This window comes from Nannospalax galili, unplaced genomic scaffold (assembly GCF_000622305.1).
Source record: "Nannospalax galili isolate Female #2095 unplaced genomic scaffold, S.galili_v1.0 scaffold202, whole genome shotgun sequence".
In the NCBI taxonomy this organism is placed as follows: Eukaryota; Metazoa; Chordata; class Mammalia; order Rodentia; family Spalacidae; genus Nannospalax; species Nannospalax galili.
The window spans coordinates 400403-413827 of NW_008349000.1; the positions used below are offsets into that span (position 1 = coordinate 400403).

Sequence of the window (13425 nt, forward strand, 5' to 3'; positions counted from 1 at the left end):
AAGCATAAGGTCTCTTCTGAAGAATATCTATTAATGTCTCCAAACTCCATTTTCCAGGGGAAAAGAACGTAAGAAAGCTAAGTGTGGTGTCTGCCAATGACTGAGGCCTATGCACAATGTTTAGTAAACAAATCAAAGGTCTCTCAATTCCTGATTCCTGCAACACTTGAGTTCATTAGCACAGATACTCCCAGAAATTACATCTATAATAAGAATAAAAAGGCATTTATCATAGGGGCCCCTCTAAGAGCAATGATGACCCCCCCATTTAAATAAGAAAAAATTCCACTTCCATCTACTATAAACATTCAAAGGAGAGAGAGTAGGGAAGTCCTGCTTGTTTGCAGGATAAAGTATCAGGGAAGGTTGCTGTGCCACACTAATGATGGACCAGCACGTTCCTCCAACAGGTAATAATCAGGTTATAGAGGAACAGTACAATATCTTCTTACAGTATTGGTCCACAAAACTTGCTAATGTTTCCAAATTTGATTATGCTAAGTATCTATTTCAGAATAAGATTGGAAGCCGATAGAAAATAACCACAGTGGTTATGCACTGGGAGTTGTCTTTTACTTTTTCATTTATAGTCTGGAACACTGAATTTTATTTATTTATAATATATCATGATCAAGTACTAGTTTTAGATGGAAAATAGGTCAGAGAGGAAAATATTATTGCATCCAATTTCACATACACACTAAAGCTTTACTATGAAGTGGAACTATCTAAACAAAATGTTAAAAGGCAGCTGTACTACAAGAAATGTTTGAGAAGGGGAGAATTTGAAGCTTATCTTAAACTTAGTGAATTTCAAGCCTGTGATGTGTTGGAATGTTTAGCCAAAACAGGTATGAGAGATTTACTACTCAGAAAAAGCTTAATCAAGCCAAGGGTAAGGAGTTGATTTCATATCATTTAAAATTCTGACCCAATTTTTATAATCAGGGGGATGAAGGGGACTGAAGTAAAAATTACACTTCTGTGGAAAGCATTAAACCGATGCATCGAAAGCAGTGAAATTTCACTGAGCGTTTGAAATATTGCCATAATTATCTGGTATATTGTAAATTATACTGGTCACCGGGAGGAGATACCCTTAAAAATGATTCTAGAGACTGAAGAGGAACTGGTGAGGCTTAGCCAGGCGTGGTGGAACAGCAGACTCCTTGACGCATAGTCGCTTTCCCAGCACAGGGACTACTATCCTCTCTCACCGAGAAGAATGAGGGGCCTGTCTGCCATCTGCAGCTCCGGGGAGCTGTTCGGAGCTCACTGCACTAGCAGAGTCCTGGCAGAAGGTAAACATCCAAACAGGATGCAAGTCAGTTTAACATGAAGTAGATACTAGTCCTATTGCAAAAGTTTTTTTTCTTCTTTTTTTTTAAGGCAAGGTCAGTATTTAACAAATGTTGCCCTTCACGAAGCACCTTATTTTACAGGCACTTTAAGTTTAGTTTTAATATGAGATAACCAGAAAATACCATTATAAGTATCTATTCGCTTTTAACCTTAGCATTGAACATAGTTAAAGTACATTTGTCACTATGTGGGGGGAAAAGCCGATATAAATTTGTTAACGGTTGAGGGTTAGTTCAAATAGTGCTTGTTTCTACTTTCTTAGAGATCTTTAGGGTTTTTGTACGTTTAAACTTATTCTAAACAAGGTTTGGGTCATGGATACCGACGCGTGTAAAGATCATTAAAGAAAAAAAGAAAAGTAATTCTGTGCACGCCTAGGCAAAACTTCAAAATGCTCCTGTGTCCTCACTGTGCGGTTAAGGTTCTCACATAGGGTAAATTTGCTCTCACACTCGGGACTTGGAGAGCTCCCCTACCTGCACCTGTCTCCCTGAAGTTGATTTTCCGGAGGTCAAAGGCAGTTTTCCTCCCAAAACCTATTCCTCACCTGGCTTCTCCCAACTGCCTGGCGCCACGTGACAGCCCCTAACACCGGTGCAGCCCCCAGCTCACAGCGCCCCCATCCGCTCCTCCCTGTACCACCCGGCCCAGGAGCCTCCAGAGGTCAAGGTCCGGGAGCTAGCCCGGCTGGGGCCGGCAGGGGAGGAGCTGAGCCTCGGCCACAGCCGCAGCCGGAGCCTTTGCAGCCTGGTTATCACATGACTCCACAGTAGCCGTGGCAGCCGGCTCCGCGGGTTCCCGGGTGGGCTCAGGTCCGCGCACGCCGCAGCCCGGAGCAGGGGGCGGGGAGGTACCCGGCGCAGCCGCCGCTCCCCTGGCACGCGGTGTCCCTCCCGAGCCGCCCGCCCGCTCCATGTCTCTGGGTTGCGGAAGTGTCTCCTCGGGAGGTGGCGGCGGCTGTCGGGAGCGCGGGAGGCCGGGGCTCGGCCCCCTGCAGCACTGAGCTCCCGGAGCCGCACGGTGCGCCCCGGCGGCCCGGCTCCGGTGCGCCCGGCGCCTGCCGCAGCCCGCATGCCCAGCGCTGCGCATCGCCCCGCAGCGTCCTGCTCGCCCGGCGGCGGCCGGGCTCCGGAGTAATATGCTCACTCGGGTGAAATCTGCCGTGGCCAATTTCATGGGCGGCATCATGGCTGGCAGCTCCGGCTCCGAGCACGGCGGCGGCGGCTGCGGAGGCTCCGACCTGCCGCTGCGCTTCCCCTACGGGCGGCCGGAGTTCCTCGGGCTGTCTCAGGACGAGGTGGAGTGCAGCGCCGACCACATCGCCCGCCCTATCCTCATCCTCAAGGAGACCCGGCGGCTGCCCTGGGCCACTGGCTACGCAGAGTGAGTGCAGCGGCGCCCGGCTCTGCTCGCGGCCCTTCCCCGCGCGGTGCCAGCTCCTTCCTCTCCCCGCTTCTGTCCTCCGACTGCCGGCCTCCAGGCCTCGGCGGGGACCTCTTCACTTTCGCTGGCCCTTCGACCAAACCCCGGGGCAGGGACTCTGGGGCCAGGCAGTGGGTGGTACATGGGAAGGTTAACGGCGCAGGACCGTGGGAACGCAGAGGTCGGGACCGGTCTGTTAATGGGGGGCTGTGACACTTTGGGGGGTAAAAGTGAACAGACGGCTCTGCTGAAGTTGAAATATAGTAGGGAGACTTGGTATTTCTGTCCACCATCCAAAAAGAAAAAAGATATTTGCGTCCCCGCGTGAAGAGTTGGTGGCGGTGGAGGCTTGAGGACGTGTCACCGCGGTGGGGACAGGGGACAGGTTCCCGGAGGTGGCCGGGTTGGTGCGCGTGATTGTATGTTTGGGAAGGTATGAGTCTCGGTGTTCATTGGTCTCTGCTTTAGCGGGTAGTGGACACAGCGGTCAGTGAATGCCAGTACTATTTCCCCCAGTCCTTGGGGAGGATAGAAACTTACTCCAGGTGTCTAATTCAGCCTTTCGCTAATCAGCTTTGACGATTTAGTGAGCTCCCCTGTGATTTGCTGTTCTGGGTTAGGCTCACGGCCTGGCGGCGTGGAAAGGATTGCACCTCTCTTCCGCTACTCCACAGCCACTTCTCCGTTGACTAGTTGACTATTAATACCACCTTGTGAATGGTGGGGTAGTCACGCTTCCCCCTCTTATCTGCTTTTTAGCTCTGCGGAGCTGAAAGACCAGGAAGGGAGGATTTAGAGCAGAATCCCAAGGTTAGTGGCTGTGGGTTCAAAAGTGCACCTAAGCCCAAGTGCTGGGTGCACCTGCCTCTTTCCCTTTAACCTCATTCACTTGGCAGTCTTGGCCCTCCCCAACTGGTGCACGGCTTCCCTCGATGATTGGTTCACACAGGAACCAATCAGTTCCCCCTATGTCTGTGTGCCTCGGTGCTGACCTGGTTCTGCTGACCCGGATCCCCGCACCCCACCTCAGGCGTGGTTCCTGACAGCGCGGGTTCGGGTGCGGGAGGTGGCTTGCAAGGCACGCTGCCTAGAATCTCGAATTCTTTCTCCTCCCGCGTCATCCTGTGATCGTGACTCCAGGAGCTTGTGTATAAATGGGGATAGATGACTGTCGTGTGAGAAGACAAGTGAGCGTGAGGGTTGTTGCTAAAAAGGGAAAAAGAATAGCATAGAAGCTGTCAAGCTTGGCAGAGAGCATTGAAGGAGAAGGTACAAAACAGCCCAAAACAGCCTAATAAATTCTGAGAGAAGGATGGAGCAAAAGTAAACACCAGTGTGGAAAGGAAAGAAGTGCCTGAAAAATAAGTTTTAAAGCCCAGTTGGACCCTTTGCAAGGGCCAAAAATAGTTGGAGATGCACCGACCCATAGCTGTGTAGGTGGAGGCCCTTTTGGGCCTGCCAAGCACCTGAGTGGTGGTTTGATGCTGATGGGTTCGGAGGCCAAGGGCACCTGTCTGGGGACCTTCAAGATGCTCTGGGAAATGGTGAGAAAGTTAGGAAGAGATTAACAGTGTGTGTGGAAGCTACCAGGGCATAATAAAAGGGAAACTTCACACAAGGAAGGAGGGATAGAGAGGGAGGGGGAGGGAGGGAGGGGATGTGGGAGGAAGGGGGGGAATTTTCTGTGAGAAGAGGAATTGGGAGAGGGTTCCATCTCATCTTCCTGAAGACTCAGTTTTCTTGACGCTAAGAAGTTCTTATTTTTTTTTTTCTGTACTAGAACATTGGAGATGTTGAATTGAAAGGCTAGAACAGCCACTATAAAGGTTTTCAGTTTTTAAAATTAGTTATAAAATATAACATGCATGATAATTCAAACAAAGATCTATAGGAGCATGTTGGGTCCTACCACCCCACCTCTCACTCTTGGAGCACAGTCAGCCAGTGTTTGGGGTGTGTGCTAGTCCATAGTAGGCCAATGTTTGGATGTACCTATAAACACCCCTGTTTTTCTTCCCCAAACAGGCTCATACTGTATGCTATTCTATAGTATTTTCCCCAAACACTGTCGTGGGCATTATTCCAAGTCAATACATGAAGAATTACCTCATTCTCCCAACCACCCTCCCCTTTTATACAGTCTCACTGCATATCCCAGGCTACCCTGATGATCTTCCCATCTCAGCCTCCCCAGTAACCTTGTTCTTCTAAAGTATACCATAGTAATAATACTACTAATGTAGTTAATGCTTAGCATTCTTTAGCGTGCACTGTATATTCAAGTTCATATTCGATCACAGCTATGAAAGAGTAAAGCAACTTGCCGACGGCTGGAACCTGTATTTGAACCCAGACAGTCTCCAGAGCCCATGACACTGAACTCCCTCCTTAAGTTGTGATGCATCCGTCTGACTCCAGGGTTTCCACTCACACTCTTGGCATCTTCCTTCATTGCTGCTTTCACCAGATACCGTGATGCACCACTTCTTCAGACCTTGAACTATCATTTTTCTTTCAGCAAAGATACATCCTGAATGACTAAAATGGCTGAAACAAGGAAAAGAAGAAGAAATTGGGGGTGTGCTCAGAAGTTGCTACCGGTAATGCTGTCTACTCCTAGAGGAGGAACTGGGAGGTGGAAATCCTCTTTGTTCTAGAAGGTCCCTGAGGGGATAGAATAGGTGGGAAGAGTATTTAAAGAGTGGTGAAGAGAAGGATGCCATTGAGCCTAAACCTTTACTTCTGTCTAATAAAGGAGTTTGAAGCTAGCAGGTGAGGCAGGCCTGTAATTCCAGCTACCTGGGAGGCTGAGGCAGGAGGATCCTAGCTATACAAGAGGATGAGGAAAGAGAATCTCAAGTTGCCTGAGCTAAGGAGCATTCAAGGCCAGCCTGGGAAACTTAGTAAAACACTGTCCCAAAATAAAAGGTAATCAGGCTGGGGAATATAACTCGGTGGAAAAAGAAAGGATCTGGTTCCAAGCCGTCCTGAATAAGGCCAGATATCATCTTGTGACTGAGAGATTGGAGAAAGAGATTGAGTTGTAACATTGATGATCTACCTTTTTGGATGGTGGGAAAATGGTCTATTTTTATCATATATTGTTAATCCTTTTCAAGAAGAGATAGTCTGTGGGAGATAGACTTAGAGAATCAGCTGAATGCAGTCCCTAAAGTCTTGAGGATGCAGAGGCTGAAGAGCCTTGTCTATTCTGGCACTGCGTTGGTGGGATTTCCTGGCTCTCTGAAGCCTTTCCTATAGAGGAAAAAGGAAAAAAAAAAAAAAGTAGCCACTGGACTAAAGGGTATTTGCCAGGCTGTGAAACTCTTTAACGCACTGCAGTTACAGACAGTATCTACTGAGCTAGATTCTTTCTAAAAACATGTGTTAACAAGTTTCACTTTGAAACTTGGTTTAAATCATTGACAACCTGTGAGGTCTGCCCAGAGAGTGAGTGCCCAGGGGAAGCAAGTCTGACCCAGAGGCTAGGAGGCAACTACTTCCCTCTGGTTCAAATACCACCCAGGTAATCCAGTAGTCCCTGCTGGGTCATAGAGACCTGAGGTCAGTTCATTGTTTTAATGTCTTTTTGTAAACTTTTAAAAAAGATGTACCTAACTTTTCTGTCATTCATGAGCAGTGATTTCAGAGATGCAAGCTGGCGTGGAGCTTGTGCCTTAAACTACAGTAAATGCTGGAGAATGGGTCAGTGTATTGAACAGCACGATTTTGTATATTAAGTATTTAAGTGTTACCAGTAATACTTTTTTGTCCAAAAAAAATACATAATCATTATTGCATAATTTGGCATATCTCTAACTGTAAACGTTTTTTCCTATTATACACCATCTGATAAAAGGACCACTGGACATGGGTACAAACAAAATAAATGAACAAAACGCTTTGAGAACTTTTGTTTAATGTATATTAGATAAGTTCTTTTGAGTCTCACAGAGATCAAAATTGCAAAATTTTGGGTGAAGTAACTATTAAAATCCAGCAACCAGCTCACAGGTGTTTGAATTTGTTTTAGAATCTGTAAGAGTTCCATCGCTCAGTCCAGGCCAGTAATTACCAACTGTCAATCAAGAGCATTAGTTGGCCATGCCCTGGTAAGGACAAAGAAACCACTATTGCTGTCTTGAAGCTCTGAAATCTCCTGGCCTTTCTTCCCTTCTCCCCTTTGATCTCTCCTGGCACACCCACCCCTTTTTTCAGACTCCTTTTCAGAGCTCCTGTTTGAGAACTTCCTGTTTGAATTTTGCAGCTAAGGAATCTCAAGGCTGTCCACTTCTGGTTGTGTAAGGTTAGAAAGAAACAGGTTGGGGGTGATGGGGAGAGGGGTGCCTGAACTACACTGTTCATAGTCCTTATTTGCAGATGAGCCAGTCTATAGTCCTTACCTGCAGGTGAGTCCAGAGTAGCTGAAGATATTCCATAGGTAGGTATGGTAATTCATAGAAGGATTTACTCTTCTAAACCTTCTCTTCTTCTCAGACTTTACCTCACACTGCTGACTTTTTTCTAAAGTGGTGCTCCTGGGGTGACCCTTTTCTTAGGAAAATGTGTCAAACTTCCTTCCAGCACAGAGTTTTGAGGAACAGGCTTTAAGCCACCCAGACAGCTGTGTTTACCTACAATACACTCCTGTTGAGGTAGACAACATCATATCTGATATTACCCCACCACTCTGGGTTTCCTGTTTATGCTTACAGCAAAGGTCACTGGTAACTGAACACTGCATAGTGGGACTATTTTCCTTTATTTTTTTTTTTTTGAGATGGGGTCTCCCCATAGCCTCACCAGCTGGCCTATAATTCACTATGTAAACCAAGCTGGTTCCCATCTCATAGAGATTTCCCTGCTTTCACCACCTAAGTTTTAGCTCAAGGCAGTTTTCTTACTATTTGGTAGAATTTTTTTAAGTGTCTTGATTTTCTAATTTTCCTAAACAGAGGATTGACTTCTTTACTCTTGAAATATGCCCTCTTTCAAGAAATAAACATCGTTCATGTGCTTCCATTATTTCCCTCATAGAGTTGATGACATTTTCGGACTTCTGTCAGGTACCATTCCTGTGCTAGGTCCCTCATAGAATAAAACATAGCTATCATCTGCCCCGACATGGTGGTGCATGCCTTTAGTCCCAGCACTTGGGAGGCAGAAGCAGGCGGATCTCTGTGTGTTCAAGGCCAGTCTGGTCTACATAGTGAGTTCCAGGACAGCTGGGGCTACAGGGAGACCCTGTCTCAAAAAAAACAAAAAAAAAGAAAGAAAAAAAAAAAAAACATAGCCATCATCCTAGAGACCATTTTATAATGTTGACTCCCCTTCCCCTTTGGGACCTTCTTTGAAGTTCAGTAAAATCAAGGGTAATCAAGATTAGAAAGGTCAGCAGTGGGGGTTTTGTTGTATTTTTAGTGTCTTCATATCTCTGGGAAATCTTTTTAAAAATATTTTAAATTTTATTTTTATTTTATCCATATGAATGTTCTGCCTTCGTGTATGTAAGTGCACCTGTGTCTTACAATGCATGTGGAGGCCAGAAGAGGGTGTCAGATCCCCTGAAACTGGAGTTGCGAATGGTCATTAGCTGGCCTGTGGGTGCTGGGAACCAAACTCTGATTCTCTGCAAGAGTAGCCAGTGCTCTTAACCACTGAGCCATTTCTCCATCCCCTTCTCTGGGCAATCTTGACTCTCAGTATTTATGTCACATGAGGGAAACAAACTATTTTTCCTCCCAAGCAGTGCTGTGATTAGCTCTGTTCCAAGACCTTTATGCATACCCAGTCTTAAAGGAAAAAATTATCCTGACAGTTTTTTAAACAGAAGGGAAGACTTTATTCTTTTGCAATATAACATTCAGGCTCGACTCCAAACAGCTGGACTGATGGCTAGAGAGCAGATGAATGTCAGGAGATGGAAAGTTACTGAAGTGAACTGACCTAGCAGGATTCTTGCTGGAAGAAGACTAACTTGTCTGTCAAAGGTGGGGGGTGAAGAGCTTGATCATTAGTATGGTTGAGGAGTTTCCTTCTTAGCAAGATTCTTGCAGAGACCACAGGATGGGGGTTAAGGTTGTAAAGAAGGGAGCTAGAGGGGCCTCACTAAAATCCCATGAAGGTAAGAGTGTTACCTGTGAAAACAGGAGAGGGAAGAAAGTGGGGGCAATTGCAGTTAGGTAGCTATGCTTTGATTCTGATGTATGTGCATAGCCTCTGTGACCTTCGGCTGTTTCCATGTTCAATACTGACTATGTAGGAAAAGCAAATTGTATAAAAGAAGCAGGATAAGCCTAATTTGACAACTTGGTGTTAAGCCTGAGCATTGAGGGACCTTCCTGTGTGGTTCCTTCAGTGTTTTCACGGGCTTTCTAATTTGGTTTATTGTAGATACTTTGAACATAGCAGTAGCATTTGGTTTGCTTGGTCCATTTCCAGGATTCAGATCCCACCATTATTTATACTTTATTAGCTGCATTAACATTTGCTCAATGCAGTAGTTGTTGTATATTGAACTTTTTCTGTGTGTGGCTTCTATACTATGCACTTTCCATGGAAATTTAATGAAATGCATGCAGAACAGGTAAGGAACTTGTTCAAAAGCACAGTGCTTATTAAGTGGCAGATCTAAGATCCATACCCAGTTCTTACCTGCCTCTGGTGGGTTTCAACTTTCTTGTCACTATTGTTTGCTTCCTTGTTTGTAAATTATAGACATATTTCTCTTCCTACATACCTCAATGTTTCTAATGAAAAACTAAAAAAATGCAACTTTAAAATATTTGTTATAGAAAATTCAGATAATATAGAAGTTACTGAAAGTTATAAAGAACAAAGTGAAAGTGTAAATCCAAAGCCACTGTTAAAACTTGAGATATTCTTAGACTTACTATATCTTTAAAAGTGGATCATGTCTGCCATGTCTTTGACCATTTTTTTTTTTTATGAGTGGATGCTGGACTCTCTACAAGTCAGTATAGTCATGCCTGATGTTCCTTCAGAAGACTTTGCATAAATAAAGACCGAGTGGACATCCCATCTGGGATTTACCTTTAGGCATTTAGGATTTATTTAGTTCATCTAGCTATTTCTTTAAGGACAACTTTTAGCTGTGGAAGTATTAATTAGAAGCCATGTACATTTGATGATGATTGATGTTATCAGATTGACTGTACTGCTTTACACTCTAGCCAGCAGTGTTTGATTAGAAACTGCTTTACCATCAATCCTTTAATGTTTGCCAGTAATTGAAAGATGGAAAGCACTTCATTAGAATTTGTGTCTGATGATAGAAGAAATTAATCATGTATATATTTATATTATCCATTACATATTAGCCACTTGAATTCTTTTCCTCATTTTCTGATTTATATAGTTTCTCCTCACTTTCTGATTTATATAGTTTTATCCACTCTTTATATATTAAGGTTATATAAGATAACCTTGGCCTATTACTTTACAATATTCTTTTGTAAATTTATTGATTTTTTGTGTATTTCATACAGAACATCTTTTTTTAAATTTTATTTATTATTTTTATTTTATATGTATTGCCTGCATGTAGGTAAGTGCACCTGTATTGTGCAGTGTCCGCGGAGGTCAGAAGAGGCTGTCAGATCCCATGTGATTGGAGTTACGAACAGTTGTTAGCTGCCATGTGGGTGCTGGGATTCAAACCCGGGTCTTCTGCAAGAACAACCAGTGTTCTTAACTGCTGAGCCATCTCTCCAGCCCCCATACGGAACATCTTAATTGACTTTGTATATACCCCCTTCCTCATTGGCATGGTCCCACAGTCTCCTACCCCACTGGAATTAATACATTCTGTCATTTGTTTTAAAACTTATCATGTGAAGTTAGTGTCCCCAGATGTTCCTCAGGGAAAGTTCATCCACTGGGATCTAGGCAGCCTATTGAGAGTCCCTCCCTTTAAGAAAATCAGCTCTTCCTCACCCAGCAATAATCAGCTGCCAATAATTCTTCAACTACAATTGGGCCTTGTTGCCCACAGTATTTTTCTAATACATTCACAGTATTAGTTACTTGTCTCTTTGATGCAACAAAATACCTGAAAAAAGCAACTTTAAGAAGGAAAGGTTTGTTTTGGTTCACATTTCGAGGGGATACAGTCTCTCATGGGGGAAGGCATGGTGGCAGGAGCTTGAGGCAACTGTCACATTGCATCTGCACTTAAGAAGTAGAGAGCAACGAATGCCTGTGCTTTTCCTTTGTCTTCAGTTTGGGCCCCCAGCCCATAGAACGGGCGCTGCACACATTTAGGGTGGGTCTTCCCACCTCAGTTGATCTAGATAAGCCTTGATAGACATGTCCAGAGATTTGTTTCTTTGGTGATTCTAAATGCCATCAACTTGACACAATTAAACATCACATTCAGTTTCTAACTCTATACTTTTTCCTTTACAATGCAAAATTTGTTTTCTACAAAGTCATATGGAATCTTTGTCATAACTTCGATCAAATCCACATCCAATTCCTCCCATATCTCCCATCACTTTCTCCTGAACAACTTCATGTACTCTTTTTTTTTTTTTTTTTTTTTTTTTTTTTTGAGTCTTTTTGAGACAAGGTCTCCCTGTAGCCCCAGCTGTCCTGGAACTCACTATGTAGACCAGGCTGGCCTTGAACTCACAGAGATCCACCTGCCTCTGCCTCCCGAGTGCTGGGATTAAAGGTGTGTGCCACCACGCCCGGCCATGCTCTCTTTTTTTAATGGGGCTTTTTTGCTACTCTAACATTCCCCCCTCTGAAGAGGTAATCCTAAAATCTTTTGGGGATTAGATAAGCGCTCCCAAATCCTTTTGAAATTTTTAGCCTTTGGAACAGAGTATGTTGCTAACAGGCCCAAGGACATTTTGATTTTTAGCCAAGAAACTGGATACTTCACTTTGGGGTCTTTTTTACCCTAACTGCCTAGCCAGTTTCTACCTCCTGTTCTTAACATACCATCCCCTGAAGTGGTTAACCAAATTGCCAATAGGGAATCGGGATGCAGACTGCTCTGGCTTTTTCCATGCTGAACAGGGATGTAGGGTGAGGCAGTTGGGGTACCCTTCAATGGGTCTATCTAAAAGACTCCCAAATTGCATAACTCTTAACTGTAGGGAGAAAAGAATGTCCGTGACTGGTGCCTAGGAGATGTGAAGGAGAAGTAAAAGCAAGAGTAGTTAGCATTACAAGTTCTAGACAGGGAACCAGAAAAAAGTCAAAACAGTAGAAATTTCAAATGTTCATATTGGAGTCCACTGGAATTTCTTGACGAGGGCTTCCAAAAAGCATCCCTCTATTGGGTTCCCCCTCATTTTTCTTTTGTCTGCCAAGGCTGGACTTGAGAGTGATGGACTCAGGATTTGTTTTCAGGCACTTTCATAGCTGTCGGAGTGGCTAGAATCAGTGTCAGTTCCCTCACAAAGGCTTCTAGATGGGGGAGAAAACAAATTTAGCCATCATTTTAGAACAATAGCTGGTTGTCTCCCTTAGCTACAGGTGGGCACTACAGTATTGCAGACCAAGGTTTGAAATCTTACATCTGAGCATCACTTTGTGATTAGAAACAAAATTACCAATGAGAAATAATTGTCTAAATAACATTTTATATGAACTTAAGTCTAATGTCTGAGAAATATAATCCCTTGAACTCTTAAGAAATATACTGATCACTTTAATCTTTGGTTATACTTTCCTTTTGGGTGTTTAAATCATACAGTTGGCTCAAATAAACCAATTTATTTTTAATCTTAAGGTCGTTTGATGATCTGTTCCTCAGGGGTCACGGGCTTGGGAGGAGCACCTGGCTCCTTTCTTTTACCAGTTCCGTCTATATGAAGATCAGTCAAGGGTCCTGCTTGACTGTGGCTGGCTTCACTTGGAAGCATGGAGGAAATGTTTCCTCTGAGTTGACCCTCCTCTTTGTAGTCTGGACATGGGTTCAAGTCCATCTGGTGGGATCTCCATGCCCTCCCTGAACAAGAGGACAAGTGACTTGCCACAGTAACAGGACATTTTAAGAGATGCTTCATAGTCCCCTGGAATTTAGTCAACCTTGGAGGGCAAGGGGCAAAAACTGTCCTTTAAGTCCCTCTGAGCAGATTAGTATAGGTCTCAAAGTATGACTGCTAAAACATCCAAGAAGGTTAGTTTCACCAATCTGTACTTTTAGTTACCATGTGCTATGTAAATAAAGCTTGGGCAAAACCCAAACATTCTCAGATAAACCTTGACTAGACATATATTTTGTTCTTTAAAACTAGTTGACTAAACTATGACCTTAGAAATTTTAAGATTATGTGTATATTATTTTTGTTTCATCCTTTATATATCATAGCAAACCTATACAGACCTTTGTCACTTGCTTAGGCTTTCTTGTTTTTTCTTTCTATTTTGGAAAATACCTCCTTTCCCATGTCCTTTTAACATCTTTTACATTCTCATTTTCTTTTTTAATAATTATGAGACATAATATCATTAACAAATAAATTTTCCCTCTGTTGTGAGAACTCTTTTCCTGGGGATACTAAGCAATGTTTAGCCCCTTCTAAGATTCTCATGTCAAACCAATGTTTGATTAAAGTTTTCCTGGGGAACCAATAAATTTACTGAGCTTACTTACAGAGATGACTG

General features: G+C 43.8%; 1 protein-coding gene across 1 annotated transcript in view; it reads left to right on the forward strand.

Annotated features, from left to right (window-relative positions):
• The first annotated feature begins 2103 nt into the window (after nt 1–2103).
• The window catches only part of Ppm1h (protein phosphatase, Mg2+/Mn2+ dependent 1H), a 297333-nt gene continuing 286011 nt past the window's right edge, over nt 2104–13425 (forward strand). The window contains exon 1 of the mRNA XM_008846139.3: nt 2104–2745. Coding sequence (XP_008844361.1) covers nt 2501–2745 — 245 coding nt within the window. The 5' untranslated portion in view covers nt 2104–2500. The remainder of the gene's footprint in view (nt 2746–13425) is intronic.